This window comes from Lactuca saligna, chromosome 5 (genome assembly GCF_052625555.1).
Source record: "Lactuca saligna cultivar CGN05327 chromosome 5, ASM5262555v1, whole genome shotgun sequence".
Taxonomy (NCBI): Eukaryota; Viridiplantae; Streptophyta; class Magnoliopsida; order Asterales; family Asteraceae; genus Lactuca; species Lactuca saligna.
In genome coordinates, this window is record NC_136421.1 from 126,309,433 (window position 1) to 126,336,416 (window position 26,984).

At 36.5% G+C, this 26,984-nt stretch overlaps 2 protein-coding genes across 3 annotated transcripts; one reads left to right on the forward strand and one right to left on the reverse strand.

The window, feature by feature from the left end:
• Positions 1 to 1,459: 1,459 nt before the first annotated feature.
• Positions 1,460 to 6,721, forward strand: LOC145048614 (putrescine-binding periplasmic protein-like protein). Of its 2 annotated transcripts, none has more exons than XM_078997152.1 (7): positions 1,460 to 1,841; positions 2,491 to 2,627; positions 2,736 to 2,984; positions 3,574 to 3,708; positions 3,867 to 4,049; positions 4,804 to 4,965; positions 6,146 to 6,721. In XM_078997152.1, exons 1-7 carry the CDS (start codon positions 1,502 to 1,504, stop codon positions 6,566 to 6,568), a joined length of 1,629 nt encoding a protein of 542 aa, XP_078853278.1. In that variant the 5' UTR covers positions 1,460 to 1,501; the 3' UTR covers positions 6,569 to 6,721. The 2 variants fall into 2 exon arrangements, with proteins under 2 accessions (XP_078853278.1, XP_078853279.1); XM_078997153.1 differs by having other exon boundaries at positions 2,500 to 2,627.
• Positions 6,722 to 6,763: 42 nt separating this feature from the next.
• LOC145048615 (protein FAR1-RELATED SEQUENCE 6-like) lies at positions 6,764 to 8,502 on the reverse strand. The gene is made up of 3 exons (XM_078997154.1): positions 8,333 to 8,502; positions 7,283 to 7,845; positions 6,764 to 7,176 (listed from the first exon to the last, which is right to left on the reverse strand). Coding segments are annotated over exons 1-3 (762 nt in total). The 5' UTR covers positions 8,334 to 8,502; the 3' UTR covers positions 6,764 to 6,978.
• Positions 8,503 to 26,984: the final 18,482 nt, after the last annotated feature.

The following is a 26,984-nucleotide window of genomic DNA, read 5'->3' on the forward strand; positions in this document are numbered from 1 at the left end:
GGGCGTACATAGCCCTACGCAGGGCGTACCGCTACCACATGTTGAGATCGCATGCGAAGCCGTGGGTAAGAAGTTGTGGCTGAGATTGTACCACATGTCACTTCGGGGTTTAATAAGAAAGTTAATTATCTTTTAAAATCCGTAACTTTCGTATACGAGCTCTAATTATGACGTTTTTTTATATCAATGCGTAGGTAGCGACGTGATCTACAACTTTCGTTTAAATTTCGTCGGCTAATATGACTTTATTTTTAAAGTTATATAGACAGTTAAAGTCCATTAAAATTTCATAACTTTGTCATCCGACGTCCGTTTTCGATTGTCTTAATATCGTTGAGCTTCTATTAACAAGATCTACAATTCTTGTTTAGGTTTTGTCGGCTAAAAATAAATCCATCTAAATTCGATTTTTGGACTGTGTACTGCTGTGTTAAATCTTAGAAAAATCACAACTTTCTCTAACGAAGTTAGATTTAGACGTTCTCTATATGCATGCTCTCGGTTTAACGTACACTACGATTTTCGTTTAGATCGCTAATGATAAAAAATAGTTTGTCAAAAATCCACTTTTTACGATACGCATCGCCATGCCGTTTAGTCGCGAAACTTCGATGGTTCATAACTTCTTCATTATAAGTCGGATTTCAACGTTATTTATATCACTGAAATCTTTGTTATGGCTACTTTAACTTCAAAGATATTTGGTATAATTATTATTTAATTTTAGTCGCATATATTTTTTATTATTTTATTATGTTGTTATAAGCACATAAGTTGCACATAAATCACAAAAACCACATAATACTCAATTAATTATTCTTCATTACTTCAAAGTAGGTTACACTTGTTGACCCTTACCATTAGATCATCATAATAATGCTTAGTCAGAAACGCATACATTACATCTTCTTACATCTTCGTTACCCTTCAACAACCATAAACAACAAATGATATGATCAAATTTATGTGGATCATAACAAAAATATATTTTCTTTTCTAGTGCATATTAAACTTATGAACACAAACCAAGATAAATATAATAAAGACTAACAAGGGAATGTTAATGCCTTATTTATATACACAATAATTGTTAGTTACATATGAATTTAATAAGCACAAAAGATCAAAAGTAATCATTAAATGACCAAATACACTATAAGTCATAACCACAACTAATCGAAGAGTCGATTATAATTGAATGTCATATCAGAAAACAACAAAGAAAATTATTCTCGAATTGAGCTTAACATGACACACTACTATGACTTTGAAATACAATGTTTCTAATAACTCAACAAAAACCTGCTTAAATTATATAAGATACAACTATTATTACTTTATTTGGAAAATAGACCAATTTCGAATACTTCAAATTAAGAACCAATCTTGTAATTTACTTAATACATGACGCACTTAGACACCGAGTCTACTCACATGAAGTCATGAACTCGCAAAGACACCCCTTTTGTATAGTCGTCGAAAACAAAGGGAACACACAAAAATGTCGAGGTTGCATACCTCACTTCTCGACCACAACAATCCCTTCCTCCTTACCCCCAAAAGCCTCTACCTCCTTCCCCGCCGGAATTCCAACTTCCCGCCGGTTACCGTTTCGATTTTATCTTCTCGCCGGAATCTCACCGTATATTCGTCAGCCATCGAACAACGGCCGTCAAATTTAGGCAATCTGATTCCCGCACTTGCCACTTCTGCTGCTCTACTCTTTCTCACCTTGGGTGGAGTTCGTAGCTCCGCCTGCTTCGCTGCTACTTCCGGTCGTCTTCCACCGGCAGTTGCTGTCCTCAATGACGAGACATTGGTCGACCATCAGCCGGTTCAAGGTTTTTCTTCCTTTAACTTTTCGAGACCACGGCTTGTAAATTACATGCTTCATTTATTGATTTTGGCATCATGTTGTTATTCCAGACACAAATTTGAAAATTAGGTATGAGTTCCTAGATTCAAGGTAGTTTAACCAAGTGAATTACGACGAAGAAAGTGTTTATTTCTTTGGATCATTGAAAACAAAGTATTGATCATAAACAATTGCTTGTCAAACTTCAAATGCCAGATGAATATGTGGCTTCATGATTCTGACAAAATAAAGGAACGTTTTGGAATTCAAATAAAGTGGAAAACTGAACAATCAAACCTAAAAGAAATCTTTTGATATCTAATGTCATTTTGCATCTGTTTTGGAACGGAGGGACTAGCTTCCGAAAGGATGTATGAAGCTAATCAATATATCATTATGTTCTTCATGCTAGTGAGGTTTTAGTTTTGTTGATATGCTCTAAAAATCAGAAAATACATTCATTTTTTTGGAACTAATTCTCTATGTACTAAAACAATGAAGCTTCCTCTTAACTATCTTTGAAGGAGAATCTGTTTTGATGTTATTAAAAAAGTGTTAAATGCCCAAATTTTTGGAAACATCTTCTCTAATTTATCCATGTTGTGTTAATACGTTAATAACACTCCTCAATATAGACACTGCAGATGATGGAGAATATGAGAATGAAGAACTGAAAGCTGCATTTGAGAGTTACAAATCAAAAACTTATGCTCTAACTGTTCCCTTGAGAATTGTTGCTCTTCGCAACTCAGTCCCTCCTTTATGGATCAAGGTTATACCCTGTTTTTCTCCCCATTATAGATAACTGATTTTTTTTTAAGAAAAAGACAACATACTTAGATTATAATCATGATTCTTGAGTTATTCTATTGTCCCACAGAATTTTATTCAATCTCAAGGAAAGAGAGTGAAATTTCGTCTAGAATTTCGTGCAACTCTTGAGGATATATTTTCTGAACTCTCTACAACAATTGGTAAAGGAAAGATAACTTCTAAATCTGCTTTGGGTGCTGATCTTGTTTCTCTTGGTGACACCTGGATTAATTTTGCAATTAGCAAGAAACTAATAGAACCCATACAAGGGGTTGATGATCAAGAATGGTTCCACACACTAAGTGACAAGTGGAAGGTAAGATACATTTGATTGTAGTTTTTGTTTTTTTTTTCTTTGAAATCATGTTAAATGCAAGAAATAGTAATGTATTTTCATTGATTTATTTACCAAGCATTCTACTTTCATTTCTTCCTATTTCAACATCACCAATCATAGCAATCTCATCTAAATGCAACACATCTTCCCTGCTATAATTGGGTAGATTTTTCAAAGTATTATGTCTTAAACAAGAAAAGTTTTAAGTAGAATTTTAAAGGTGCAACTCCTTAATAAGATCTTTTTTTTTTTTTTAAAGTAAAATGTTGTAATAGAAACTAGAAAGAAATGAAAGTAGGATGCTATAATAAACATCTAAATGAAAGTACATTGCTATTTCTTGCTTTCATCCCTATAATTTATGCTGCCTGTGATGATATTCTTATATTCCTCACACTGATTTGTGATTTTTCTATAAAAGTTTTTGTAGTTTCTCTTTCTCTTCACCAAGTCTGATTGGTGCTTAAAAAAATCAAAGCCTAAAGAACCCGTAATATTTAATTTCTTCTATTTTTGTGTTATTGTAGTTATTTTTATTGATCTGAGGGCTCTCCTAAAATAATCTCAGGTATATTTGCGCAGGAATAATGAAGGAAAATCAGATACTAAAGGTAAAATATGGGGTGTTCCATATCGATGGGGAAGCATGGTAATAGCTTACAGAAAAACCAAATTTCAACAGCATAATTTGGCTCCTATTCAGGTTTTTTCTGATGAACTACATTATATTTTATGCCTCCTTATACTATATAACTATATAACTATATATATAATATATAAGTATAATGTCCTAATAAAAAAGAGTTGAAAGTAGAATGCTATAATTTGGTAATAATGAAAGTAGGTTGCTATTTGTTGCAGGATTGGGGGGACTTATGGCGGAGTGATCTTGGTGGGAAGATTGGAATGGTGGATTCTCCAAGAGAGGTTATTGGTGTTGTTTTGAAATACATGGGAGCTTCATATAATACAAGTGACATTGATTCTCAAGTTATTGGTGGGAGAAATGCTGTGAAGAATCAACTTGATGTGTTTAGAAAACAGGTATTAACATAAAGTTCTAATCTTGATTAGTTGATAATAAAAGGCATGTAGTTATGATGCTCTTATCTTTAACATGGATAGGACAGAATGGTAAAATGGTCATTTACTCTCATGTTTATATGTCGTTTACCAAGATATTAATTTATAACATTTAAATGAACAGGCATTTTTATTTAGCATCACTTCTAGGCAGAAGGGTAAAATAGTCATTGATTGTTCGTTCTTTCAAAAAAAGAATCGATCGTTGTTCATACAAGACTAAAAAAGGGTAAAATGGTCATATACTCTTGTTTAAAAAAGGATCAGTCTAAAAAAGTTAATTGACTTGTATAATAGTCATTGACTCTGCCTAGCATTTCTAGCCAGAAGGGTAAAATAGTCATTGACTTGTTCGTTCGGTCAAAAAAAGAATCAATCGTTGTTCATACAACACTACAAAAGGGTAAGATGGTCATATACTCTTGTTTGAAAAAGAATCAATCTAAAAAAGTCAATTTTACAAAAGGGTAAAATGGTCGCATACTCTTGTGAAATAGTCATTGACTCTGCCTAGCCTCACTTCCGAAGGGTAAAATGGTCATTGACTCGTTTGTTCTGTCTAAAGAAGAATCAATCTTTGTTCATACAACACTTACAAAAGGGTAAAATGATCATATACATTTACAAAGTTGACTTAATACTTTTTTTTTTTTTTTAAAATTCAAAATCAATTCTAAACAGAAGGGTAAAATGGTATTTTTATATATTTGTGTAGGTTCGACTATTTGACAGTGCAAATTATCTAAAAGCATTCAGTGTTGGTGACATTTGGGTAGCGGTTGGATGGAGTAGTGACATTATTCCTGTTGCCAAACGCATGTCAGACGTTGCTGTTATTGTTCCAAAATCAGGAGCTAGTTTATGGGCTGATTTATGGGTATTATATATATTCTTATTATCTCCTTTCACTTTTCATTTTTAACACTTGTTTATTATAAGAAAACTACTTTTTTTTATTACCATTATGACATTCTACTTTGAAAAATATAGCCAATTCTACCAATTTCATGTCCTTAAGTATTCATTTTTGTCGTTTTTACATGTAATAGTAGGTTTGTAGGTTACCATGAAATATAATTTGCAAAAAAACCCTTAAGTTTACAAATCTTTTGCAAAAAAACCCTTAATTCGTATAATATGAAAAGGGAAATCTCCGATAGAGTACCAATATTTTGGGCCAGTTTATGGTTTAATCTCAACTTTTATTTTCTTGAACAGAAAAGTCCCGATTATTTTATATTTTGCGCAAATTAACGAAACAATCTTTATTTTTTTTTTTCAACAGAAAATGACAGATTATTGTATAGGGAAATCTATAAAAAAGTCCCAAACTTTTGGAAAAAGTTTCAATAAAGTCCTAAAAAAATTTTTGAACATAAAAGTCCTATTATTTTGAGAAAATCATATAATCTGTCATTAGCTGGTCAAATATAAAAAAGGATTTTTTCGTTAATTTGGGCAAAATGTTTAATAATCGGGACTTTTCTGTTAAAAAAAAACTTTTAGGACTTTATTGAAACTTCTCCCAAAACTTTGGGACTTTTCTGTAGATTTTCCTTATTGTATAAAACTGGATAATTGGGGCTTTTCTGTACAAAAAATAAATGTTGGGATTAAACCGTATAGTGACCCAAAATATTGGGACTTTATCGGAGATTTCTGATACGAAAAATATACTAAAGGTAAAAACATAAAAGATTTATAAACTTGAGGTTTTTTTTTGCAAATTATATTTCATGGTAACTTGGAAACCTGTTGTTAAGGGGTAAAAATGAAAAAACTTGGAAAACTGAAGGACATAAACGAACAAAAAGTTGTCACAAGGACAAAATCAACAAAACTTGACAAACCGAAGGACTTTCATGTAAAAAGCCCTTTTCAAAAGTATAATGTCCTAATAAGAAAAAAAAAATTCAAGTAAAACCACAATGCTATACCTAGCTTTTTAAAGTACAGTGTCTTAATAATAAAAAAAAATTGGATGTAAAATCTTGTAATCAAAAGAAATAAAAGTAGGATGCTCTTATTTTATTTATTTATTTATTCTTTTGTCATAGGCAATACCATCTGTTTCAAACGTGGATAACGAAGAACTTGGAGGGAGAATTAGAGGGCCATCTCCACTTATCCATGAATGGATAGATTTCTGTTTACAACCTCAAAGATCATTGCCTTTTCAAAAGGAGGTAACAGCTGGCGCATCGCCATTGGCCCTTGATATTAACAACAACAACACCACCCATGTTTTTGACTATAAAATTCTTGGAAAAAACAAGGCAAAACTTGATACAAACCTCATTGCGGGAGTTCCCCCGCCTGATATTTTAAAAAAGTGCGAGTTTTTGGAGCCTTTGTCGGATTCGGCATTGGTAGATTATGAGTGGTTGATAGGTAGCATGGACAAGGGTAATTTTGGAATTATGTGTAAGTTGCGGGATTGCGTGTCATGGGCATTGGAGAAAGTAAAGGTTAAGTTGTAGTAGGTTTGTACTTGTATGTGTAATTAATTTGGGATTGTTTGCATGTTATGAATTGAGTTAATGAGGCGAAAAAAAAGCTATGTATTGTGTATTGCATGATAGAAAACATGTTAGTGGAACATGAAGGTTTTAATTAATTTTGTTTATTTGTTATTCTAGAAAGTTAGATGTAACCTTTATTTAACTTGTTTAACCTTTTAATACACAAACAAACGAATTTACCCTTTTAATTACTATACAAGGTTTTTTCCACTTGTACACAAGTCTTTCAAAATATGAAAGGAAGAAAACACTTTCTAAACTAAGTTGAAAAATATGCAACATCTACAAGCAAAATTGCAAATAAACAACCAACACCCAAAACCCAAAATCCAAACTCCACAATTCCTGTATGTGATGAAGAATTTGACTTATTTTTGACAAGTTTCAAACTCTTTAGACTCCATTGCATTCACATTGTTTACAATCTCTTGAATTTTTTTTGATAACGAACGATTGTGTTCCTCAATGTGCTCAAAAACCATTTCCAAATGTCTTTTGTAGGCTGCTGATCTTCTTTTCTCAATTGCTAGCTGTTGTGACAATTCCCTGATCTTATCATGCTCATTCTGAAAATCAAAAAAAAAAAAAAAAAAAAATGAAAGATTGCAATATCATTAACTTGTTAAAAGTGGTTACAACATACAAGAAGATGAAATTAGGAAGTAAACAAACCGGATATTGGTCATAAATCAAATCCCTACGCCCTTTTCCAGGTGTCAACAAATGAGTATGTTCTTTCACAAACTTTGTAATCACCCATTTTCCCGAGCTTATTTTCCTAACTAAAACCATTGCTCTACAACCAACTCTTGTTTCTACTCTTTGTCTAACTACTTTTTCACGCTTATCTGGCATCCTAAAACCCTCTTTGTTACACACAAGAGCTCTTCCGATAGCACTTCCATCACGCCTTGATCTTGAAAGCTTACTCACACGAATCAAGAACCCTAATCTTGTTGCATATGCATTGTAAAATGCATGTGCGGATGCTTCAGATTCAAATTCTTGCCCGATATAAGGTTCTTCAATCACATTGTGGGACCCATCTAATGGAATCGTGCCACTTTCGGGTTCATCTTGATCGATTTTTATATCGTGTTCATGGTTGTTGTGAAATACCTCTTCAAGGGAACATCCTACCATCGCCATGTCATCTTCATCGCCTTTTTGGGGTTGTATTTCAGTGGAATTTAATAATACCTCGCTATTCACATCATCATCAACCTCGAAATCCACTGTAATACAAGAATTAACAATCTTTATGAATTATGATTACAGTATGTTTGTCGAGAAAAGAAGAAATTAGAGTGCAAACACACAAAATGAACACACACGACTTAATCTAGTAAAGTCGAAGTGTATATGGGTTTTTCCTTTGACTTAATGCAGGAAGAACAGTTTGATAAAGGGAGCAATGGATATGAGGCTTACCTCCATTGAATCCAACTTTTTTACAAATTCGCCCTATTTCATATAATTTCCCTCTAACAAGCTACTGAATCTAATGCGAAAGTAGGTAGCAATAGAAAAAGACATTGGAATACGATATTATCCTGACGAAAATCCTACGCTTCCCCAGAACATAAATTAAAAGCCGATTAATAAAAAATTGTCAATTGAAATAGCCCTTTGTTTCATTTTCGTTCAATGAGGCTGAATTTTGGAAGAAAACTACTGTTTTTGGCGAACGAATTCAAATAAAGAAAAAAAGTGAGAACTTACTCGAAAATTGGGATTGAGATTATGATGATCGTGGTGTGTGGATTGGTTAGAGCTGATGAACAGGGGGAGATGGATCGAAGAGGAAGGGATTATAGGGAAGGCAGCAAAAAGGAGGGGAGGTCGAGACTCGAGAGTGCTGAAGCCAGAGACTATTTCGAGAGCAATTGCAAGCAAACAAACAAACTACATGAGGCATATAAATGAATTTTTGGAATAGTAAATTGTGACAAATAGTAACATTGATATTTTTATTATTATTATAGTAAAATAGTACTATTTTTTACTTAGGGAAAAGGACAAAATAATAAAAAATAACAATTTTTTCTTAAAAATTTAAAAGGTTTTCTTCAAATAACCGGACTAGTGGATTGTTTTTGATCATTGTACACCAAAATTCTTTCAAAAACTTAAGTGTGTGTTTTCTTGGTGCATTAAGTGTGTAACTGATTTTAAGCAAGAATTCAAGAGCAAATCAAGGGCCTTTTATCATCTAAGCTATAAATTCAAGGTAAGAGATTATTCTATTCATTTGTATGGTTTCAATCCACGTATCGTTGATGGGTTCAAGAACCCAATTTCTAGGGTTTAGTAAAGGGATGGAATTAGTCATATCACTATTTTAACATGCATTAGCCTACCATTATGTGGGATTAATGCATATTTGAAGAATTATCACGGCATTAGAAATGGTACAAGTGTTCAATACATAACATGAAAAGTACAACTTATGTAGTGTTGTATTATTGGGTTTTGAAACTTGTTTATGAAGTAATTAGCTTGTCATTAGTAAAGTAAAAGTGAAATATCATGAGTTTGATGTTCATACAAGTAGTGTTGCATAACATAAAGGTGCTGCAACACAAGAAAAGCTTCATTAAGAAGTATAGAAAAAATGGTTATGTTTACAACCAAAGTGTTATGACATACAAGAATGGTAAGATAATACGAGTAATAATTGAACTAGTTGTCAAGTTGTATATTTTGTATATAGTAAAGGCATATAAAATGTCTTGATCACATCTATATGGATTCAAGAGAAAGAATAGAAGGACAAATGTAAGGACAACAACAATGGAGTAATCGTAGCCAATTGATCCAAGTAACAAGGTGAGTATATATGTTATTTTCAAAGGTAGCACAAATATTTTTTACTTTCTATGAATACTTTCATTAAGAAATATTATACTTTAGAATGGAAGTTGTTAAGAATTGTTATGTAAACATCCTATTGCTTATTGTATGGTATATGTAATGTGTAATATGACTTAATAGGTGTTAATACTAACATGACTTATGTGACAACCGTCAAATTCTAGTCAAGTCAACAAGTCAAATCGATAAACGCATGTAGTGCTTGTATGATAGGTTATATTTTATGTCTCCTTATGTACAACTCTCTACCATAATGCAAAGTATCACTTAGAGGTTTCATGTGTTCGAGAAATCTAAACCCTAAATAGGATAAGTGATGTAACAACTCGATAAAACACTATTACATACCCTTCGGGGGCGTATAACACTCATAACGAGGCTTAACAGGGTTTACGAACCTTGCATTTCGAGGCTAAACACTCACAAAGGTCACAAACATGGTCTCTCTCAAACTCTTTCACTCTATCTCTCCCAAATCTATCCTAAGGCTCTTTCAAAATCCCTTTTAACTTTTTATAATCACTCGAGGCATCCCGACTCTTAACTTAGTCAAAAACCACTCGAAACGAGAAGATTATTGGAAAAACAGGCATTTAGGGCCGAAGCGACTCTTAGAACCGAAGCCTCCCTAAGAACCAAACCTCCTTAAGGACTATAACATCCCAAATTTCAGAAGTACGATTGAAGGGTCTAAAGTGTACATTGAGGAAGCTACTCGACAAGTAGGTGCGGTTACTCGTCGTGTCGGAGCGGGTTTTGGTCGCGAATTAAATGACCAACTCGCCGAGTCGGAAGCTATACTCGACGAGTTGGTGCTGGGAAGAGAAAACCCTAATCCTAAGTTTTGCACCCTATTTAAAGGACCTTAAGCCCTCACTTCAGTCTCCTTGTTATCCCTTGAGAGTCAGAAAACCCTAAAATCATCTGTGAGCCTTGGAGTGAGTTTGGAAGCTTTGGAAGGAGATTCTAGCAAAGGAGGCTTGTAGATCAAGTGTATAGCATCAAGGGACTCGTATAGATCCATAATCTACTTCAGTTTGAGCACACATTTGAGGTAACAAGTTGTTACCTTGATCCCTTCCTTTCTAGATCAACTTATGGATGGATTTGGGGCCATTTTAGTATGTTTAAGATCCATTTCGGATTATAGGTCTAGATCTAAGGTTGCAACTTCAGATCTAGACTTGCCTTGGTCCAGGAAATCATAAAGCATCAACCTTTGGTCTGGTTGGGAAGCATTCTTGCCTTAAAACCCTAGCTCTAACTTGTTTTGGGCCAATAGCACCTTGTACTTGTTGGATAAGGTGTCTAAGTCCATAACTATTTCTGGTATGTACTTGACCCGACCCGGCATGGTCCATTTGGGTTGCATGGCACCATGCAATTGGATAGACTAAATGAGAGAAATAACACTTGGAGATTATTAATATATTATAAGTTCTAATATATTAATAATATTATTTGATTAGTTTGATCAAGAATTAATTTAGAATTAATTAAGTGATCAAAAGATAACTAATTAAATATATGGGTTGATTAAGTAAATCATCCATATCTTGTATAGTGGGCTAAAAGGCTCCATGGATCATCAAGTTGGGTTCCACCCATAGGATGCTCCATGGATGCTCCATGGGAGTTACAAACCCATGGGTCATGGAAATGAAGAGTCATGACACATTAGGGTTTAACCCTAGATGTGTCAACACTATATAAGAAGCATAATCTCCACCAAAATCGGTTGCAACAAAGAAATAGAGGGCTTGGCCGATTTGAAGAAGTGAGTATACTCTCATAAGTTCTTACAAGAGCATTTGGTGTTGTGTGAAGCATTTGAGGCATCACCACTTGGGGTGCTAGGCTCACAAGGTTTCAAGGAACACAAGCAACAACAAGGTAAGTTATTCTATCTATACTTTATGTTAAAATTGTTCCCCATGTATGCTAGATAGGAATATAACCTTGGAATTCAACTTTGCATGACAAATTAGACAAACATAGATCCAAGGTTATTAGGGTTGCATGTACACTTAGGAAGTGTTAGAATGCTCAAAACCCATCAGTGGTATCAGAGCCTAGGCTTGTTTGTTCTTATTTGTGCTTAAAAGTTGAAAACAGAATCGAAAATTTGCTGTCTGCGATCGGACTCGTCGAGTCTATTGGGGGGACTCGTCGAGTCCATGTGTATCTTCAACCAACTCGGCGAGTCATGTTCATGCACTCGGCGAGTAGGGTCGAATGAGTGCAGAATTTCGATTCAGTTGCTGGAAAATGAATTAGAAACATTACCCTAAACTGTTTTAGTAAATGTAAACTTGTTTTTGGTGGTGTAATGTCTTGCTAATTCATTTACAACAACTAGTTATCAAAATTACAAAGTTTTATGTAATTTTGATTATGTTCATATTCATGTTCTTGTTCTTATGATGTTTTAGATGATCATAGGAATTATTTGTAACCTATTTGGTAGTTTAATTCTTGATCATAATGTGTTTTAATGGAGTCCATAACTTATCCTTAAGTTATGGAAAACCAAGAGTCACACTTGAGTTAAAACTATTAAGAAAACACAAGAGTTATAAAAATGAAGAGTCTTCATTTTATGACTCTATTAAACTCATAAGTTACAAGAAATGAAAAGTTTTGAAAGTTACAAAACTTGCCCTCAAGTTTTGGGACAAGTAAAGTTAAGTTAAAACTTTAGTTCCAACCCCTAGAATTTTAAAAGTTAAAATTCAACCCTTATACTTATATTATGATGATTTAATAATTATATATATATGTATAAGAACAAGTCGTCTTACCACTAGTACGCCTCATTCACGAAGCCGGTCTATAAGGTGGGTATAAGGTTGTTGCCTATAAAATGGTGACTTAATGGGTGAATATTCTCACCCACCGCTTGCTTGACTGGTGGAGGGTCGTTAGCCGAACGGGTAAGACAAGGACTTATAAATTCTCATTCAAAGTATGATGAATATATAAAGTAACTAAATGTTTATTAAATTCCCAATCTTAGTTACTTTAGGAAAAATGTGAATAAGGTGCTAATCCATGAAATTACACTTTACACTTTGTCTGAGTCGTTGGTGGAGCGTGTGTGGTTAACCGGCACACTAACTTGGACTTAACAAGGTAGGTAAACGGTGACTTAAGGTTTATTATAGTATCGGTGGAGCGTGTGTGGTTTACCGGCACATCGATTGAGTGATAAACTTTAAGGGTACAAAGTGATTTGCATGGTTACTTCACACCTCGTTTTGTGATCCTCGGCATCCCAGTCACAAAACCTGGAGGGCACTCCCGAGATCGAAACATGCCTTTGAAAAGTTCATTGGATCTCAAAGAATCTAGGAATTTCTAAAACCAATAAAAACTAAATATTTATTATTTCGGTTTTCGTGGTGGAAATTGGTGAATCGTCATTCACATACCTTTCAAATATGGTATAGCTTAGATTACGGCATACCTCTTCTAAGTTATATTATATTGTGATTGGATCCTAGCCTTAATATTACATTTGGGTGTTTTATTAAGGACTCTCTTAAATCTAAACTAAACTTGTTCTTCTTTTTCAGATGTCTTCAACTAATGCTTCTGGCTCGAATCCTAATGGCTCCTTTACTCTTATGAGTCTATGTGGGAAAGTCACCTTTGATGGATCCAACTTCAATAAGTGGATCAGAAACATCAGGATGATTACCCGCTACGAGGATAAAGAATATGTCCTTGACAAGGAGCTTAAGGAAATTGACGAGTCCACTGCAACTCCCCAGGAGATCGCTGACTTTCATACTCATGAAAGAGATGCAACCAAGGTGGCTTGCATCATGTTAGCCACCATGACAGCTGAACTCCAAAAGTCTTATGAAGACTTATACCCTTATGAAATGCACCAAGATTTGATGGAAAGATACCATCAAAGTGCACGACAAGAGAGGTACGAAGTCATCTGCTCCATGATAACAACCATGATGAAGGACGGAGAGTCCGTCACGAGCCACATGCAGAAAATGCAAAGGTATGTGGATCGGTTGCTGAAGCTCAATGTGAACTTCCCTGAGGAGCTTGCAATAGATATCATTTTGCACTCCTTACCATCGTGCTATGATCAATTCCGCATGACATATCACATGAACAAGGAAGATGTCACCCTCAGCAAACTTCAGGGACTTCTCAAGACCGCAGAAACAGGTCTTAAGGGGAAGTCGGTTGCTATCACTCCTACTCCAGACTCAACTCCGGTCTTGGCAATCGGGCAAAGTCGAGGGAGGAAGAGAAAGAGATCTTCGAAGGGTACCAAGGCTCGGACCCTTGATGGCTCTTCTTCAAGTGGAACCAAGAAAGGTTTCATTACTCCTTCTTCTGACCCAAAAGAGGCTGAATGCTTCTATTGCCACGAAAAAGCTCATTGGAAGCGGAACTGCCCAAAGTACCAGCAAGATGTAAAGGATGGGAAAGTCAAACCCAACCATGCAGGTATTTACACTATCATTTCTAATAACTCACCCCATTCGAAATCTTGGGTCCTTGATACAGGTTGCGGAATTCATATTTGTTGTGACTTGCAGGGACTAGGAAGAAGTGAGAATGTGGAGCAAGGAAGAATAAACTTAATCATGGGGAATAGGAAAGTTACACCTGTCACCAAGATTGGAGTTTATACTTTATCGCTAAGTAGTGGGTTAAATTTAGATTTGAATAAATGTTGTTATTCGCCAGAAATGGCAAGAAATATTATTTCCTTTCATGCATTGTACAAACAAGGTTTCACCTTTTTGTTTGATAATGAAGTTGGTTCGATTAATGCTTTCTTTAATAATGTTCTTTATTTTAAAGCATTACCTTGTGATGGTGTGTATGAAGCTGTATCTATTGTAGATAACTTAGGAAATAATGTTTTGTGTATTGATTCTACTAATAATAATAACTTGGATAAAGCATCATTATGGCATTGTCGTCTTGGACATATAAGCAAGAAACGCATAGGCCAACTCCAAAAAGGATGGAGTCTTGGAGTCGTTTGACCTAAAGTCAAACGATAGTTGCGAATCATGCTTACTTGGAAAAATGACAAAGTCACCCTTCACAGGCTCATGTGAAAGGGGTGAAGGTTTGTTGGACCTTATACACACGGATGTGTGTGGACCATTCAAACATGCCACAAGGGATGCTAATCGTTATTATTTGACTTTTACCGATGATTACAGTAGATATGGATATGTCTACTTAATCAAGCATAAGTCAGAGACTTTCGAGAAGTTTAAGGAATTTAAACAGGAAATCGAGAATCAATTGGGTAGGAACATTAAGATGCTTCGATCCGATCGAGGTGGTGAGTATCTTAGTTCAGAGTTCCTTGACTATCTAAAGGAATGTGGGATTGTCTCACAATTGACACCTCCCAGGACACCGCAGTTGAATGGTGTGGCTGAGAGGCGCAATCGAACCTTGTTGGACATGGTTCGTTCCATGATGAGTCGAGCTTCGCTACCAATCTCATTCTGGGGGTATGCCTTAGAGACTGCCGCCCATATCCTCAATCTAGTCCCTACAAAGAAAGTTGCCAAAACTCCTCACGAGATGTGGACTGGTAAAGTACCTAAACTAGACCACATGAAGATTTGGGGCTGCGAGGCTTTCGTGAGACGCGAGACTCATGATAAGCTCGAACCCCGAAGCGAGAGGTGTATTTTCATCGGCTACCCACAGCAATCCTTTGGTTACCTCTTCTACAGACCCAGTGACAATGTGGTCTTTGTAGCAAGAAGAGGAGTCTTTCGAGAAAGAGAGTTTATAAGCCAAGGAGACAGTGGGAGGCAAGTTGATCTTGAAGAAATTCAAGAGTCAAGTGGTGAAGGAACTTTAAACTCTAGCCCTCAACTTGAGGAGGAAACTCCTGTTGAGCCAATTGACGAATCTGTACCTCTGAGGCGTTCCACGAGAGTTAGGAGTGCACCTGAGCATTACTATGGATTCCATATTACTGCAGAAGGTGAGACACTTATTAGTGATGAGACACTGGTAAGTCAAGATGACCCTAACAGCTACGAGGAAGCCATGGCAGGCCCCGAGTCTGCTAAATGGAAAGAGGCTATGGATAGCGAGATACAATCCATGTATGACATCAAGTTTGGAACTTGGTTGAGAATGTACCAGGTCGAAAGACTGTAGGGTGCAAATGGGTCTTCAAGAAGAAGACCGACATGGATGGTAAAGTACACACTTATAAGGCTAGACTGGTTGCAAAGGGCTTCTCTCAAATTCCTGGAGTGGATTATGATGAGACCTTTTCTCCGGTAGCCAAGATTAAGTCTATTCGGGTTCTGTTAGCCATAGCCGCATTTCATGACTATGAAATTTGGCAAATGGATGTCAAAACCGCTTTCCTTAATGGGAAGTTGGCTGAAGATGTTTACATGAGTCAGCCAGAGGGTTTTGTCAGTAACGAGTACCCTAATAGAGTGTGTAAGCTTGAGAAATCCATTTATGGATTAAAGCAAGCACCTCGCAGATGGAATCTTTTCTTTGATGAAAAGGTCAAGGAATTTGGCTTTTCTAGGAGTGAAGATTAATCTTGTGTATATGTCAAGGCTAGTGGGAGTATAGTTAGCTTTTTGGTATTGTATGTGGATGACATACTACTCATAGGAAACGACATTCCAACCCTGCAGGAAGTAAAGTCCTGGCTTGGAAAGTGTTTCGCTATGAAGGACCTTGGTGAAGCTGCCTATAGCTTGGGGATAAGGATCTTGAGAGATCGGAGTAAAAGACTAATTGGACTTAGTCAAAGTACCTACTTGGAGAAGGTTCTGAAGAGATTCAGAATGCAAGACTCCAAGAAAGGAGAGTTGCCCATCCAGAGTAACGCCAAACTGAGTAAGACACAAAGCCCTAGCACTGAGGCTGAGATAGCAGAAATGAGTCGAATACCTTATGCTTCGGCTGTAGGTTCGATCATGTATGCTATGACGTGTACTCGACCTGATGTAGCCTTTGCCTTGAGCATGGTTAGCAGGTTTCAGGGGAACCCTGGCAAGGCACACTGGATTGCGGTAAAGAATATTCTCAAGTACCTACGAAGGACTAAGGACTGGGTCCTTACCCTCGGTGGGAGTGATGACTTGAGAGTTGTAGGGTATAGTGATGCTAGCTTCCAGACGGATGAGAACCCAGCAGATCCCCTCACGAAGGGACTGACTCGGGTTAAGCATCTCCAGCATGCTCGGAGCATAGGGCTGAAGGATGATATTAGATTTAGTAGTTAGATAATCTCGAAATTTGTAAAGTGTAATTGACATTTGATGATGAATAAAAGTGTTTTATTTATGAGTAAAGTGTTGCTATCTCTTGTCGATCGTTTACTATATTTCTTTTGCATGTTTTGACTTCCAGAATAATTTTGTTTGGTATAACATATTATTCAAACCTCCACAGTCGGTCATATGTCGGAAGTAGGTATGAATCAAGACTGTCATGTTTGGTTGTAGAGGTCTGGGACAAGGCTACAACAATCATGAGTGCTCATAAGTTCTGAGCATTGGACTCAACCCACGCTCACTGGAATCACTTCATGGAATTCTATCTCGAGTGATCGTGAGACGGTAATATCATATAAGTCTTTAAACCTAGAGATATGATTTGTTACTTACGAGTTGGTTATGCATTGATTGTACGAAAAACGCATTGGTAACTCGATGTTATAAAATCGTGCTCTTATGTGTAATTCAATGAGTAGTAGAACAAACATATGAGTCGAAGTTTATCTGTTCCTTCTTGGATTAGAAGCTGATATCTGGGCCCCTCGATGATTTTGTTTTGACCTATGTACCGGGCCCGGTCAGAACTAAATTGATGTGTTCAATAAAGTTCTTTGTCAAACAAATCGGAAATCGGGAAACAAATGTTGGACAATAAGTAAGACATTGTTCCATGTGTTTGTCCGACTGATATCTAGAACAGAGGATTATATGATCACTTATCTTAAATGGCGTACCATCATCTTCTCAAGTTTCGAGAAACCTTGTAAAGAGCTACAATTGCCGATCGGTTCCTGAAGTCATACTTGCAGTAATAGTTACTAGACTTATCCAAGTGGGAGACTGTTGGATAAGGTGTCTAAGTCCATAACTATTTCTGGTATGTACTTGACCCGACCCGGCATGGTCCATTTGGGTTGCATGGCACCATGCAATTGGATAGACTAAATGAGAGAAATAACACTTGGAGATTATTAATATATTATAAGTTCTAATATATTAATAATATTATTTGATTAGTTTGATCAAGAATTAATTTAGAATTAATTAAGTGATCAAAAGATAACTAATTAAATATATGGGTTGATTAAGTAAATCATCCATATCTTGTATAGTGGGCTAAAAGGCTCCATGGATCATCAAGTTGGGTTCCACCCATAGGATGCTCCATGGATGCTCCATGGGAGTTACAAACCCATGGGTCATGGAAATGAAGAGTCATGACACATTAGGGTTTAACCCTAGATGTGTCAACACTATATAAGAAGCATAATCTCCACCAAAATCGGTTGCAACAAAGAAATAGAGGGCTTGGCCGATTTGAAGAAGTGAGTATACTCTCATAAGTTCTTCCAAGAGCATTTGGTGTTGAGTGAAGCATTTGAGGCATCACCACTTGGGGTGCTAGGCTCACAAGGTTTCAAGGAACACAAGCAACAACAAGGTAAGTTATTCTATCTATACTTTATGTTAAAATTGTTCCCCATGTATGCTAGATAGGAATATAACCTTGGAATTCAACTTTGCATGACAAATTAGACAAACATAGATCCAAGGTTATTAGGGTTGCATGTACACTTAGGAAGTGTTAGAATGCTCAAAACCCATCAGTACTCACATACAGTTGGCAACTTTACGTGAGAGTCATGCCCTAGGAGTATGGATCTACACTTTGTAGCCTCTACCTGGCTCAAAAAGTGACTGTATGGATGAAGGACTGAGGAGACTCGACGAGTCTCATGGGTTGACTCGGCGAGTCATGTGATGATGGGGATGGATTTGACGAGTTGGATGAACAACTCGGCGAGTCTGTTGAAGATTGTCGTGGACTCGGCGAGTCAGAGCGCAAAACCCCAACCTCTTCTGGTTAAGACTCAGATCAGTGAGTTGAGTGGTGACTCAGTCAGTTGGATATGACAGGACTCGGAGATTGTTGAACTTGACGAGTCATGAGGTGACTCGGCGAGTCGAGTCGTGATAGGAGAGTTTTCTGAGTTTAGGAACTCGACGAGTCAGTAGGTTGACTCGGCGAGTAGGGTCAATCAGGAAGGATGACTTTGACTAGTTTGACCTTTAAGGGTATTATGGTAATTTGGATATTTATGTCAATGGATCATTGATGGCTATAGGTGTTAAAGTTTGGGGCAGTGCTTCAGGATTGTGCTTTCTTGAGATAGTTGCAAGGTGAGTTATCCTCACTATACCCAAGGGTCTAAGGCACCAAGGCCGGCCCTTTGATTTTTATTTGAGATAGTTGCTGTCGCGATATGTTAGTTGGCATTCTGGTAGAAAGGATGATTATGTGTTAACTTTGTTGGTTAGATCGGTATCCTAGTAGATTGGACCCATAGTAGGTGGGCATTCCAACCTGATGGTTGAGGGCATGGGGTATTCCATCCTAAGGGATGATTGGACCCATAGTAGTTATTGTATTTATAGGTGTGTAGGATTTCCAACTTATGGTTGTGGGCCGAGAGTATTCCATCCCGGTAGGATGATTGGACTCATAGTAGGTGGGCATTCCTACCTGATGGTTGAGGGCCTGGGGTATTCCATCCTGAGGGATGATTGGACCCAAAATAGTTATTGTATGTATAGGTGTGTGGGCATTCCAACCTGATGGTTGTGGGCCAAGAGTATTCCATCCCGGTAGGATGATTGGACTCATAGTAGGTGGGCATTCCAACCTGATGGTTGAGGGCCGGGGTATTCGATCCTGATGGATGATTGGACCCATAGTAGTTATTGTATGTATAGGTGTGTCGTCATTCCAACCCGATGGTTGTGGGCCGAGAGTATTCCATCCCGAGAATGATTGGACTTGTAGTATGTTGGAATTCCAACCTGATGATTGAGGGCCTGGGGTATTCCAACCGGACGGTTGATTGGACCCATAGTATGCTGTTCATTTCTTTATGTGTATGGTTTTGTGTGTATGGGTATTTTGGGGGAACTCACAAAGCTTTCAGGCTTACAGCTTCAGTTTATTGTTTCAGGTACATCAGGAGATCGTGGCAAGGCAAAGGCGTGATCGTACCGCTCTTCATATTTCATGATTTTATGATTTGGTTCTGGGGATACTCTGATGTTTAAACTATTTTGAAAACAAGTTGTGATAACTTAATGGTTTTTTGAATGGGTTAAAATGTTTTAAATTTGCTTGAATTTTAAGGGTGTTACAAGGACCAAACCTCTTAGAGTCGAAACTACCTTAAGGACCGAACTGCCTAGGACCGAACTGCTGAAGATCGAACCTTCGGTCCTCGGTTCCATCCCACCTTCGGTTCTCGGTTCATTTCGCGTTCGATTCCCACTCGACACCTTCGTCTGCGAGCTTCTCGGACCGAACCTAACTTCGGTTCTCAAGCTTCTTGGACCGAGCCTCGCATCAGAACTACTAAGTCTCGCAGATTCACTCCTTTCTTCCCGGTTTTTTACCACTTTCGCGTTTTAAGCCCATTTTTGATGATTTTGACAGAGGATTTTCACCCAAACTCATATTTTATAAGACCCCATAGATTCATATTTTAATCATATTTTGGGAAAATGTTTATCATAGATAATATCTTTTGTACAAGACATTATCTAAGGGTTGGTTGACTTTTCCAAGAAGTTATGACAACAAAATTCCATCAAATACCCTATACAAATTTTCAAATAGTCATCAAAAGTTGGAAACCCTCAAAAAATCCCAATTTAAGTCCATTTTGGACTAGGACTTTCTTATTAGGCCTAATGGACCAATAAGCTTTCAATTTGACTATTTTGGGTTTAGAACTCTTAAATGAACTCTTAAATGGACCATAATTGGACCCACCAGCATGGCAAAATCCACATCTAATTTATAGACCAGACTACCAGTTTGGTTATCCTAAAAGAAAAGGCAATATTTTTAATGGAGGATATGGTGAATATCATAACTCACAGTGGACTCTGCCACCAACATGGATGAAATTAGGTGTAATGCTTGTTCTACCAGCAGATCCATGCTTATGGTCAGATGTAATAGCACGATGGAGTCTATAACAATCAATAGGCTCAATAACCAAACATGGACTGACAACAAAGCAAAATTAGCCTTTGTTGAAAATCTTCTTGGAGAAAGCGAAAAGTTAATGTGGCAACAATGGCGAACGACATACCCAGATGTATATGCTTCCCTTGAAGCAATCGCTGATGAACCATAGAATATAATATCACAAGTTAGGCAGTTAATATTTTTAGAAGATCCATACCAAGGCTCAACTGATGAACAAGACAGAGCCTACAGAGATCTAGACAGAATAACTTGTGAAGAAACCAAGAACCTGTGGACATTCTTGGAGGATTTCAGGCAGTTAGCAATAAAGTCTGGAAGGTTGTACTTCCCCTCAACAACAGAAAACCTTTTTGCTAAACTTCCACCTTCTCTATCCAGGAAAGTTGAAGAATCATTTAAAGCCAGGTACCCTGGTCTAATTTCAGGAGTTCTGCCTGCAATCAAATTCACTCACACTTTCATCTCAGAAATGTGCAAAGATGCGACGCTTGCCAAAGAGCTTAGAGATTTATCTCTTTGTTCAGCCATACCAATTCCTGGTTATTACATAAACAACAGGAAAAAGTATGGAATGAGGAAATCAAAAACTTACAAAGGAAAGCCACATGGTTCTCATGTAAAGCCATTCAAAAGAAAGTACAAAGATGACAGAGGACGAGTCAAAAAAATGAAAATGCTTTATTTGTGGAAAGGAAGGGCATTTCGCAAAAGATTGCAAAAGCAAGCAAGGAAACATTGCAAGATCAGCTGTCTATCAAGAATTGGATATTGATGACAACTGGGACATTGTCTCATCAGACCTTTATGACACCAGTGTCTACAGTATATCAGAAGGAGAAGGCGATACCCATCAAAGCATCAGTGGTATGGTCCAAGATACTCCATTTGAAGAAGCAACTTTCACAATAACACATTAAGATAATGAAGCTAGCAGCGAAGATGAAAGAAAGGATATCCAACATAGTCATTATGCTTTCATGTTTCATCCAGGACCACCAACAAAAATAGTAGATATGGTTCAATCCGTAGGATCGTGGAAACCAAGCAAAGAATTGCCAGCTCAAAGTAAAAACTGTGAGCATGATTGGAAGGAAAACACAATCACAAATTACACGATCTGTTATTACTGTGGAATACTAACCATAGACGTGTCAAGACTTAACTGTCCCAAGTGCCAACTCACAACATGTGCTCTTTGCGCCAAAAATTATCTTGGCAAAACAGTTAACGTTAAGAAAAAACAGCAGATTACATCGGAAGAAGAAAGTGACTTTACCAATAGACTCAAAGAACTTTTGAAAGAGAAGATGGAACAAATGCAGCAAATGATTAAGGATCAAGCCAAATAGTTTTATGAGACCAAGGTAGAAATACAAAAGAGAGAGGAAGCATGGCAGCTTGAAAAAGGCCTGCTAATAAAAGATCTCACAGATACTCTTAAGATAATCGATCAGCTTAAAGTCGAACAAGTAAGGCTTGAAGAAAAAAAGAACGAAGAAATAAGAAGGCTGAAGGAGCAACTACAAGAAAGGAAGGAAGAAAGGGAAAAGCCTCAATTCCCTAAAGAAGAATTCCCACCGTTAAGCGAACTTCATGTTGCAAGGCCCTTCATGGAAGCAGAGATTCATTACTCTGAAAATGCTACATCAAACCCAAAATTTAGGGAGATAACTAACTCACTTTACAACGTAAAAGTTGAGTTTGATATCCCTAATTGCCCAACATTCGGGATTGGCGCAATAATAGACACAAGAGCATCAACATGCTGCATAAACAAGAAGGTTCTTCCAAAAGAAGCACTTGAACCTTTAAACCACAATGTTTTCTTTAATGGTTTAAATTCAATACAGCAGGCAACTCACAAAATAAAGCAAGGATATTTTCTCATCGAGGGAAACAAGTTCAAAATTTCTCTTATATATGCATTTGAAATGTATGGCAGCAATGACATTGAAATGTTGATAGGAACCAACTTCCTAAGGTCCATGAAAGGAGGAATTCGTATAGAAGGTGATGAGATAATTATTTATAAGAAGGTTACCAAGATCAAAACTTCATAGCAATCTGAGGTTGCTGAAGTTGCCATCACTGAGCTTGAAATTAGTGAAGAAGATTTCTTTGAAATAAATGAATCTATTTATTTCAACCAAGAAAGTAACAATGCATTCCTAGAATGGTTTAAACCTGTCATTGATAGGTTAAAGCTCCAAGGATACATCGGAGAAGAACCTTTAAAGCATTGGAAGAAGAATGGTGAGCTTTGTAAACTGGATATTATTAATCCAGACATTACGATTGAAGATCGACCGCTAAAACATGTGACACCAACAATGGAAGACTCGTTCAGAATACATGTTGATAGTTTACTCAAGATTGGTGCTATTCGTCCAAGCAAAAGCAGACACAGAACAATGGCAATGATCGTAAACTCAGGAACAACAATTGATCCTGTAACAGGAAAGGAGGTCAAAGGGAAAGAAAGAATGGTTTTTTATTATAAATCCTTGAATGACAACACATACAAGGACCAATACTCCTTACCAAGCATAAATACGATCATCAAGAGAATAGGAGGTGAAAAAATATTCTCAAAATTTGATCTCAAATCAGGGTTCCATCAAGTCGCCATGGATGAACAATCAATACCATGGACATCATTCTTAGTACCTAGAGGACTTTGTGAATGGCTAGTTATGCCATTTGGTTTGAAGAATGCCCCAGCAGTGTTCCAAAGAAAATGGATAAATGCTTCAGAGGTACAGAATCATTTATCGCAGTATATATTGATGATATACTGGTTTTCTCAAAAAAACGAAAAAGATCATGCAAAGCACTTGGAGAAGATGTTGCAAATATGTGAGAATAATGGCCTAGTCATATCTCCAACAAAGATGAAGATAGCAGTCCCAACAATAGATTTCCTGGGAGTAATCGTAGGAGAAGAAACCATAAGGTTGCAACCGCACATCATAAAGAAGATTGTGAACTTCAACGAAGAAGAGTTAAAGACCAAGAAAGGGTTGAGGTCATTCTTAGGAATCCTTAACTATGCTCGTAATCATATCCCAAAACTTGGGATATTATTAAGGCCACTATACGATAAGACAAATGCTCATGGAGACAAAAGATTGAAGACCTCTGATTATGAGTTAATCAAAAGGATCAAGATGCAAGTTCAGAATCTCCCAGACCTTGAGATACCACCTGAATATGATTATATCATCATAGAAATAGACGGATGCATGGAAGGATGGGGAGGTATAGTCAAATGGAAGAACAAAAAGGAAGAACCAAGAAGCTCAGAGAAGATTTGTACATATGCAAGTGGCAAATTCTCAACAACCCAATCCACAATTGATGCTGAAATCAATGCCTGCATCAACACTCTGGTGAAACTAAAAATCTACTACCTTGATAAACAAGAAATCACTTTAAGGACAAATTGCCAAACCATTATTAGCTTTTACAACAAAGCTAATAGCAACAAATCCTTACGGGTTAGGTGGATAAAGTTTGCAGATGCAGTCACAGGAACATGCGTGAAGATTAACATAGAGCATATAGAAGGGAAACATAATACACTAGCTGATTCTCTCTCAAGACTTGTTAACCTTTGTTTTGCAGAATGCACAGGAGAAATGAAACGGTTAGCAACAACAGCCCTTTACTCAGTGGAGGAAGTTCTACAATTCCCTTCTGCCTCTCAGAAGAATATGAAGATTACTTGCGAAGAAATCATGAAGACTTTCAACCACTCCCAAGAATCTTTACTAAAACAATCTTCACACTAGAAGAACTAGGAGCATTATACAGACAATACCAGCTTAGAGCCAATCAAACCCCAATCAGAATGGATAAATCTGATGCATGGAGATCAGTCGCCCAAGATATCGAATTATTAGCAGCAAAAGAAGCAATCAAAGCAATACGAAATCTACAAGCAATCATACAGTGCAAAGCCCAAGTCTGCTTTGGAAAATCAACAAGAGACAACCATTGGTCTGACCAAAAGGAAGATGTTCGAATCCAAAACAAAGAAGCCCGAAAAATCCTCATCGAACTGGAAGCCCTCGCACAACGATTGGGCCGCAATAATATCTAAGCCCATAGACGTTCAATACAATACCCAAAAAGAAAACAAATGCCGCTACAACAGCAAAGGATTTCCAGAAGATAGTGACAACAGTGATGACGATTCAATTTTCATTGTGGACCCCGGGTGGGATGATTATTATCTAAAAACGATAAAATTGAATCGTCCCATGGATCCACACCTTTATCCAAAAGCTAGAAGGGCCCGTATGTGAAATTATTTCACATATCACGGGTTTTCAAAAGTTGAGTTGTTTGGATGTTCAAAAGTCATCATGAAGTCCCCACCACTTGTTTAAAATATCTTTATAATTACCAAGATTGTCGGCCACATGTAACAAATAAAATAATGGCCCTTGTTTAAACTTCATCACTTACATTTTTATTCTTGTCCAATAGTTTGTAAGCCCATCTATATAAGGGCATAAGTTCTAAGTTTGAGATCATCGAATCCATTCACCTACAATCACCACCACTACCATTGTAACAAAGTTTCCGCAGTATTTTAATAAAAAGGTGTGTTCTAAGTAATACTTATACTTTTAAAGTTTCAGTTTTTGAGCTTTAAGTATAATATAAATATTCCTGGCGCTAGCAACGTAATTTTTTAAATTCCTGCCTTTATCTCTAATGGGCCTTATTGGGCCATAACAAATCTAATTAGCCTTAATGGGCCATAAAACTCATACTTTAATATATATTGGGCTGAAAATCATCAAAATGGGCCCATAATATGGACTTAAGCACAAAAGGCCCAAATCCTTTTCTTTTTCCCCTCGTTCTCGGCCCAAGAGAAAAACAAAAAAAAAAATAATAGAAATTCATTAAATAAGGAGGGTTAGTGTGACAACTGTCAAAATTCGAGTCGGTTCTAGATTTGAATAAACTTAGTTGCACGTATAGGCACGACACATAGTAGACTTAGTAACTAGAAGTTAAGATATAACCTATTAGAAACTTGGAAACAATTAGAAACAATGGATAATGTGGTTAGATTTCACATTGATATGTGAATTCTACTACTAATTAACTTTAGTGACTATCTATATTTGGGTCACTCTTTGACTTGAACACCATTTCATGAATCATATACACACATCATGCACTTGACCTAGTAATAGAAATTAGGTCAAAGTCTCATAGAAACTTAAGTCAAAGTTGAAGACTAGGACTAGTATACTTGATTCCTCAATTTCGTTTGAATCTCGGAATCACTACATAGAATGTCAATAAACTGATAAAAATAAATTACAAACATTATTTATAACTATAAAAGAGTTATAATACCATTAGATAATTTAAAGTCTCAAATATTCTATTTATTTTGATATCCAAAGATTTACAAAATCTCGAGACCCAAAAAACCCTAAAATCTTAAATTTATAAACTTTAACACCTAAAAATCCATAAAATTTGGTATGGACTTTATAATATCAATTTAAAGTAACTCAAATTAGTAAAATATAACCAAGGAGAAATAAAATTTAAGTCATTAGTATTTAACCTTATTTTCTAAGCAAAAAATCAAGGTTTTGTGAATGAAAATTAAGATAAGGTGCATATTTTATAAAAACTTGATATTTTTATAAAATAAAGTTATAATTTTATAAAATTTAAGAGAGGGAGACCCTCTCTCCATTCCAAAGTCGGACTCCACCTTCCAAGAAATCTCTTCCCAACAAACATTAATCATTCTTTACGCACACACTCCATCTCCTCCACTTTCTCTCTCATTTTCTCTCATCTCTCTCTACCTTCACCACTCAATTTTCTCTCTTCATTTCTCTATACCCACGAAATTCTCCATAGAATAAGTCCAAGAACACGCCTCAAACTCAAAATCTTCATCATCTAGCGGTGTTCATTAAGGTAGAACACGATTTCCTTTCATTTTCCTTTCAAGTTTTCATGGATTTTCTTGCATTTCTTTGTTCTTCTACACCATTCTAATGAAAGATCATGAGCACATAAACATACACACACACAAACTCATGGTTTTGATGATGATGGTGGTAGGATTTCACCAAAAAACAACATGCATGTTGTTAATGGTGAAATCCAAGGACCTAAACCTAAATCAAGATCATGAAAATGCACTTTTCTACAAGTTTTG

Bases quoted from the DNA above. Each gene is read 5' to 3' on its own strand.
- LOC145048615 (XM_078997154.1), bottom strand. The intron at 7,177-7,282 runs GTTTGTTTACTT...TTTGATTTTCAG, and splicing joins TGATTTATGACCAATATCCG to AATGAGCATGATAAGATCAG.
- LOC145048614 (XM_078997152.1), top strand. From the start codon at position 1,502: ATGTCGAGGTTGCATACCTCACTTCTCGACCACAACAATCCCTTCCTC. The intron at 3,709-3,866 runs GTTTTTTCTGAT...TATTTGTTGCAG, and splicing joins ATAATTTGGCTCCTATTCAG to GATTGGGGGGACTTATGGCG. The intron at 4,966-6,145 runs GTATTATATATA...CTTTTGTCATAG, and splicing joins GTTTATGGGCTGATTTATGG to GCAATACCATCTGTTTCAAA.